Source organism: Pleurodeles waltl, chromosome 12 (genome assembly GCF_031143425.1).
Source record: "Pleurodeles waltl isolate 20211129_DDA chromosome 12, aPleWal1.hap1.20221129, whole genome shotgun sequence".
Lineage (NCBI taxonomy): Eukaryota > Metazoa > Chordata > Amphibia > Caudata > Salamandridae > Pleurodeles > Pleurodeles waltl.
This window is the reverse complement of record NC_090451.1, coordinates 68,288,542-68,296,932: the sequence shown is the minus strand read 5'-3', so window position 1 is coordinate 68,296,932 and position 8,391 is coordinate 68,288,542. Positions and strand designations below refer to the sequence as shown.

Below are 8,391 nucleotides of genomic sequence, written 5' to 3'. Positions count from 1 at the left end.
TCCCCTTAAACTCTTATTTACTACTCTTCTCCAGTAATACTGCCCATGCCCCTTAAACTCTTATTCACCACTCTTCTCCAGCAATACTGCCCATGCCCCTTGAACTCTTATTCACCACTCTTCTCCAGTGATGCTGCCCATGCCCCTTAAACTCTTATTCACCACTCTTCTCCAGTGATGCTGCCCATGCCCCTTAAACTCTTATTCTCCAGAGATACTGCCCATCAGTGCTTATTTTGTATTAAAAATATATATATATATATATCCAACACCAACATTTGTCAAACAATTGATTTGTTGCACTCCAGGAGAGGTTTATTGCTTTTATCCAGAGAAGTGCAAAAGGACACCAACGCGTTTCAACCTCTCGGTCTTGATCACAGTTTACAGAGCTGCTAGTGATAGTAACAACACAACTGCTAACCATCACACTCCTACAAGTGTCACATTTCAGACTTTTCTGGGCCTCCCAAAAAATAATGGCTTGAGCGGCAGGTGATAGTTATTAATTCAATACACATTAAAAATGAATAACTGTTGGTTTGGTCATTTCTAAAGTATCCAGACAGTGACACCTTGTGGCAGACTGTCACAAGCGCCAGTGTTGACAATTAAGGGCCAGTGCCGAGCACCGGAAACCACGGGCTCAAATTAAGCCCTGTGTGCCCATGGTCTTAACCTCTTATTCAGCACTCTTCTCCAGAGATACTGCCCATGCCTCTTAAACTCTTAGGCCCATATTTATACTTTTTTAGTGCCGCATTTGCGCCGCTTTTTGATGCAAAAGCGGCGCAAACTTACAAAATACAATTGTATTTTGTAAGTTTGCGCCGCTTTTGCATCAAAAAGCGGCGCAAATGCAGCACTAAAAAAGTATAAATATGGGCCTTATTATCCACTCTGCTCCAATAATACTGCCCACGCCTCCTAGCCTCTTATTCGTCACTGCTCTCCAGAGGTACTGCCCACAACTTTTAACCTCTTACTCACACTCCTCTCCAGTAATACCAAGCTGTTTTGTTGCATCATGGGGATAAAGAAACTCCCTAAAAACAAACACTAACCTATTTATGTACATACAGGGGCTTTGAGTCTGCCCTCCTCGTCCATTCATTCAACTGTCATTCACATTTTTCTTCCACTCACCACAACATTCAGCATGGGGAAGTGGGTCCGCCCTCTTCAGCCAATGGCTCTTTGGCATTGTGAGTGACAGCGTGCGCATGATCACGTGCACATCCACACAAAATGTGCTTCACTCCCAGGGCCAAGTCTTCTTTGCCAAAATATTTTATATCCACTCTTGATCTTTTCATATATATTTTTTTTATAATTGTTTTGAATCATCCTTGTGTGTTTACACTTGGTAATCAGGTTACAGTAATTCAAAGAGCACTTTTTTTCTACACCAATAAGAATAATATATCCCTGTGATGTTCATTAAAAGTATGAGTATCTATACCTGTTCTAAGTAAACCTATGAATCACCCCGACTGGTATAGCTAATGGTTATTTATTTAATGCATATTTTTTATTGCACGCATTCAACAGCTACGTTTAGGCAGTTTCATTTTTTAAACGTTTTGTGGCATATGATTCAACAAAAAACAAACATTGCCAGACTGATAAGTTTGCCAGTGCTTGTTTTACAGCGCATGAAGTCTTCACACCATTCCCCCGTCTTTTTGCAATGTCTCCTTTTACAGTGCCTTGGTAGCCCCTTTTCAAATGGAGTGATATATCCACTTTTACAGAGACCTCAGACCCCCCTATGTAGTGCCTATGGTATGTGCCTTCATGCCGCCCTTTTAAAGTGCCTTGGCGCCTGCTTTATCAGTGTCCTATATAGCACTGTCTTTGTTGGTACCCCCTTTTATATATCTCTGCTATTTTACAGCGCATTGATGCTAGCTTTTACATACCTTGGCAGTAAACTTTTACAGTGCTTGGTGCCACCTTGTTTAAAGCCAACTTGCTTTATCGTGCCCTGGTGCCGGCTTAGCGAGGGCCGCTTTCTTGCTAGTCCGTAAAAGTGATAAAATCTATGATGCAGATAATGTTTCACCATCAACTCCCACTGTTCCATGCCCTTGGCACTCTTCACTGCACATGCGCCAGCTTCTGCCATCCAGTACCCTTGGCTACTCATTGCACCCACCATCTACTTTTCCCAGCATTTCAACCACTCTTGTCCGCACAACAACTGCCTACGACCCCTAGGTGCCGCAACAAATCATCAACATGGAGAATCAAGCCACACCCCATGGAGCACTGACCTGCAGCCCCGCCTCAGAATTATGCTAATTAGGTGGGTGCCATTTTGTCAACCTCACAGGTAGATTCAGCAGGTTGCAATCACAGTTGCTATCCCACCACATACCCCCCTCGTGTTTACATACATACGAATATATATTGATGGCGTAAGCCGAAACGCGTTGACTTCCTGTAGTTTCAAGGAGCTTGAGTAGCATTGAAAGAAAGTTAAAAGATCCGGCTGTGCATGACTGATAAGAAATGATGTCCGGACGCTGTGGTGCGGCTGCAACTGGTGGTGAACCATACCCAAGTAAGTCATAAATATATATATATATATATATATATATACACACATATATAATTTGATCAAAATTAGACATTCCCTCCTCTTGCTGTGAACAGCTCCAGGGTCAGGCTGCTGGTGAGCTTGGCCTTGGCTTATGGGCTCTGTAGCCCTGATTCACCCCTCATTAACCCCTGCTGCGCTGCTTGAATGCGGCGAAGTTGCACACCAGGCGACTCATGTGATCATGATGTGACGGGAGGACTGGTTGGAATGTGAGCCTGCAGAACACTGAATAATGTGCGCGGGCACCCACTCCTTTCTCAAAAAACATAATATATATTTGTTGTAGCAGAAACTGTCTGGACGCCGGGGCAGTCCTTGAAATAACTAGAACTGTCCTGGAAAATCCTGTGCGTCCTCATGGATCCAGAAATATATTCGTCCCATGAGCTAAAGCAGAGCAAAATGCGTGATGGAATCTTAGGAAAGGGTGAAGACCTGAGAAAGGCAAGGGAAGTGTGGGGTGCGTACAAGGACCAAGGGGAACAAGTGGTCACAGAGCATGAAGACCGGTGAAGCTCGCGGTCTCCAGGCGTGGAACTCGCTTGTGCCCGCTTCCCCTGTCTGAGCCCCTCACGCCAAGGCCCAGAGAGCTGCCAGCTCACATTAGTGCCATTATGGCAGGGTACAAGGAATGCGTCCCATTTGTGGCCCACGGTCCCTGCGGAAGGCGGTGCATTCACAGTAGGCTTGCAGTGGGGGAGGGCAGAGTGTTTACCAGGAAGGGGATGAACTTGGAGGCAGAGAGGTCAGGAGTCACTTAGCTATAGATGTAGCAAAGTCTTGGCCTGTGGTGTCATAGCAACAGGGACTAGGATGATGGGCAGAGTTGCTGGCCCTTATTCAAGTCAATGTGCATGAATCACAGAACCAGGGAATGTTGGACCAAAAGAGAAACATGGCACAAGGGGTGGGACCATGGGCTGCCAATGGGGAGAAGAGGAGGTGGGGGAGTCGACTGGAGGTCAGGAAAGGAACGTGTGGTGTGAAGTGGGAAGGGGATAAAAAATGACCTGCATGAGTTCTACAAAAGGCCATATTAGGCGAGTGTCTATATGGCCACTAGCCCAGTGAACCAGATAGCCCACAAGCAACAAAAGGTGCCCAATGCTGGGGACAGAAGGCATAAAAATGTGACAAAAGTAAATAATAAATCCAGAATTTGTAAAGCACAGCAAGTCACCCGTGAGGTTCTCAAGGCGCTGATCGGGCACGGGGAGATTAAGTGATTTGCCCAGAATTACAGGATGCTGAGCCGATGCTGAGACTTGAACCTGGTTCCCCCAGCTCCGAAGTCTGCAGCTCAAGCTGTTACGATACATCCCCAAAAGTCCTTGCACCATCCGTATCACTCCGCTGCCTTTTGATTAGGTTCACGCTATAGAAATACCATATACACACATACACGAATGTCTGTGACAAGTGAGGAGGAATAGAGTTGGTGAATGGTCACATGGTAACAGGGGTGGAAATGCTGCAAATGAAGACCCGAAGGCACTCTCTAACAAATTGTTTAATTTATTTATTCACAGAACAATGTCATTTTCTCATTTATATTCATTTTGATGCATGGGGGAGCACATGCGTCTCAGCACATACCCCAAAAAATTGAAACACTTGCCCTTCAGGCTTTCACGAACCTTCTGCACACATGGCTTCAGGTCGTAAGCAGGTGGTCCTCCCGCCATCCATCCCACGAGGATGCCACCTCCATCGGGTACCTACAGCCCTGACGTAAACTCTTGAGAAAGGATGGGGAGCACGTGGGTTAGTGACGTACTGCCCCACAGAGGCTGCGCTTTACTTGAAAAGGATTCTGGGACATAGTCTATCACATACCAAGAGGATAGCAGACCATTAGGGGGGTGCTCACTGGGGAGGGGGCCCGCAAGACTCGTAGGGCCATTATATACAAGTTTTAATACTCACGCAATAACGGATCATTGTCATTCTGGTTGGTATATGCCTGGGCGAAATTTTAATTAAACTGCTAAAGCTACTATGTGCAAAATGTGCCTGGAAAGTTTTAAATGATGCATACCATAAGCCCATTTTGTGCATGTTATTACACCATATTCCTGTGTTGGGTCTCTCTATTAACATCAAGTTATAGCTGTTGTTATTACCAAGTACAAGTGCAATTTACACTTATTTCAGACCCACTGCAATGCTAAAAAGCCTTAGCCATTTGCCACCATTTTTACCATTGTGCAGTGTGGCACTGGCCATCTGAACAGTGACATTTAACATGGCATTCCTCTCCAGAGATGACATGGTGATATGGTACATCTCAGCTCTTCACAAGACAGAGGTGACCAAGGCCAGTCCTTGAGGGACAAATCCATACCAGATTTTCAGGTTATTCATAACACACACAAATACACTCAATTAGGCTAAATGCAAATCACTTACATAGTCAATAGTTACTCTGAAAATCCAGCACACCTACATGCTTTGTGGAGATGTCTTGTATACTGCATTCTATGTTTGAATGCAACCAGAAGCCTTGCATGGAGGTAATATTACTTGTTTGTGCTGTAAAACAGGCCTAAATCTGACCTGGAAATGGATGGGAACACAGAGCACTGGAGTTCTGGGAGTGATTTGTAGCTTGGAACTCAGATCTCTCTTAAGGTTTTGCATGCGTTTGTTTCATTTACAGAAAAGTCCTATTGTTCCTGGTAACAAGTGTAAAACAAGAAGAATATCAGATTGGAAAATAATGCATAAGGTCAATATAACTGAGAGGTTCCCAGGCCACTGCTAACTCCTGAGTTTCTGGAGTAAATTGGGTCTATATAATAATGTCTAGGACAGGATTTGATTGTTTCCATGAATGAGTGTGTAGTACGAGTGAATAATCTGGAAGTCACTCCTCCCAAATCACAGTACAGAAGAGATGCAACCAAGAATCTTATTTTTAAAAATCATTCATAAACTTACTAAAATGTACTTTCCAGAACCATATTTAGAATTACTTTGTTCTCTCTGTATTCCATTGTTTTGAGCCTTAAATATATCTATATATATTTTAATAAAAGTTCAGCCTCCCCGTAACATTTGTTTTATTTAATACAGTTTTTTAGTGTATTCTGGGTTTAATACAAATGGTTTCTCTTAGCTCTGGGTACATCGCCAAGGACGGTGGCGGAGAACCCTTGCCCTCTCAAAACTTTTTCTCTCCACTAACCTTGGTTAGCGGGTGATACCCTCTGGACCGCCACACCCTGATGTGTTCATTCATCATGACAAATCTGGAAGGATCCCTTCTAATGCATATCACTTTTTAAACAGCATATTTTACACTTATTAACACTGTTAGAAATATTTTCCTGTGTAAAATTGCTATTTTTTTAATTTTCTATTTCGTTTTTAAAATGTAATGAAATGTTATCACAGATTTTATAAATGTCTTAACTTTTTACAAGTTTAGTTATCAAATCTCCGTGTTGTGCAATTATAAAAAAATATATCTTTTGGTAAAATGTTTCTTGATGCATATAATTCAGTATTAAAATGTAAGGTGTCATGGAAAGTACTGTAAAAAAAATCTGGGAATTAAAATTTGAGACGAATATGTTTAAGAGAACTTTTCTTTACACTATACCCTTGCAATATCAATTTTCTTTCCAGTTTCTTAGCATCCTTGCCTGAGGGGCAAAATCCACAGAGTAATGAGCTTTAGGGGTGAAATGCCTGAGTGAGTGGAGGGTCTTTGGGAAACGGGAGGAAAACAATAAGTTGATGTTCCTTTTTTAATACCATATTAATAGCCTCATATAGCACAGTAATAGTGCTCAATACCTGTATTTGATCCTAACCAAATGATTGCATGTTTTTTACTACAATGTCTGGCTTTGGTTTTTCATTACACCCCTCTTTATGAGCAGAGCTGGGTACAGGGGTGTAGACAGCTTGTGTGACTGCATGTGCTGAACAGTGGGCGCTGTAGCTCCAAACAATTCAAAAACTGTACATGTGTTCATTTTTTAATCCACACCGTGGATCACGATCCGGTTCTGAAAATATATTTTTTGCCATGTCTAAACAGTCCCTGCAACATGAGCTGAAACCATGCCGACATTCGGTGGCCATCTCGCTCGGCCATCTCTTTTTCTCAAGGTGCTCCGGGCATTTTGAGGGTCATGTGGCCATTTTGTCTTCATTGGTTCCCAGCGGAGAGCTTTTTCCCACCAAGCTCCTTGAGGTAAGGGATCTGTGAACCAGAGGACGAGGAGGCTGTTCCAACCTGACATTATTGAGAGTTTGAGAATCACTCTATCCTTAAATGGGCTGCCATGTCTTGTCAATGATTTGGATGTGTTCCTTGGCCTTCATCCTTAAGGAGGCGATGCTGGAGCTCCTCTGGTCCAGGTCCTCCAGTGGGTACTTGTCCATGTAGCTGGTGGCACACTGGTATGGGGTGTTGGCCATGGGTTGCATAGATGGCGCCATAGGAGGTGGCGTGTTGAGGAACGAGTGACCAGTGTAGTTGGGCTGTAGGCCTTGCGCTGGCCCCATGAAGCTGGACATGCTGTGAACGGTGGTGGCCGCAGACATGGGTGATGTCATCCAAGGGTCCATGGGCAAGGAGTTGTTCATGGGCCCCATGTTGCCAGCCATCGGTGGTCGGTTGAAGGAGAGCATTGGTGTATCATGGATCTTCATCGTCGAAGCTTCCATCTTCTCCTGCCTCCTCCACTTGGCTCTTCTGTTCTGAAACCATACCTGAGAAAGGAACAGATGCGTAAAATGAGTTGCCTCTGGACAAACACACCCCCACATCTGACATCAAGATAATATTCCTTTAGTCCTTCGCATCTTCACTGTGTCACACATTAGAATTTGTATATTTTCACCTTTTTTTAAAGAAATGTTTTACCCCTTTCATGTATTCCCTGATACTACCTAGAGTAGAAGTGGGCTTCCCTGTTCACCACAACGCCCCCTGCATTTTGTAATTAGGACCACAAGAACATTTCCTGTTTCGACCAACCAATCGTAATTTAGTTTTCACAACTTGTCTGAAGTTTGAGCTCATTGCAATGTATGATGGTAAAGATCGCTGTCTCAACCGTTTAAATCTTTGTCGGAATTGAAATGTGATTTGTGAACTGGTTTGATAAACATTTTTGTCCAACATTCATAACAGATGCCAATAGTCCTAATATTAACACTATCAAACCTTTCTTACAAAGTAAGGCCCAACTACCAGCATGAAGGCCAAACCATCTTTACCTTAGTCCCCTTAGAAGCAAAGATCCTAGGAATAAATGTGTAACCAAAGGAGCTACATGGCCAAGGCTTCTATGCACAGACCAGGCAGGAAACTAGGCCAAAGGCAAAGTGTGGTAATACATTTATAGAGACATGAGACATAACCAGGCCGAAGCCAGTCGGGTTCCTTATGATCCCTTCTGGAGGGTGCCTTGCCTGGCAGTTCAGGATGGATTTTTCCAATGTCATTACTGTCAGGCCCCAGTCTAAAGTGGCACAGTGGCTGAAAAGTTATGGGTTGGAATGCTATCCCAAGTGATTACCAGTAGCGTAAACTGGTTGCAAGTATTCCTTCTATCACTTTTGTGTGTTTGGACATATATTGAGCCAGCCCGGAAGATTTGAAGGTCAGTGAATCCTAAGCGTGTCAATCAATCAGGAATTTGTAAAGCGCACTACTCACCCGTGAGGGTCTCAAGGCGCTGAGGAGGGGAGGAGGGGGAAGGGGTGGATGGGAGGTGCTGCTACTGCTCGAACAGCCAGGCCTTGAGAAGTTTCCTGAAGGTAAGGAG

General features: G+C 43.8%; 1 protein-coding gene across 2 annotated transcripts in view; it reads right to left on the bottom strand.

Annotated features, from left to right (window-relative positions):
* Positions 1 to 4,109: 4,109 nt before the first annotated feature.
* The window catches only part of RAX2 (retina and anterior neural fold homeobox 2), a 30,086-nt gene continuing 25,804 nt past the window's right edge, over positions 4,110 to 8,391 (bottom strand). For both annotated transcript variants that reach the window (XM_069216966.1, XM_069216965.1), the window contains one exon: positions 4,110 to 7,330. In XM_069216966.1, coding sequence (XP_069073067.1) covers positions 6,887 to 7,330 — 444 coding nt within the window. In that variant the 3' untranslated portion in view covers positions 4,110 to 6,886. The remainder of the gene's footprint in view (positions 7,331 to 8,391) is intronic.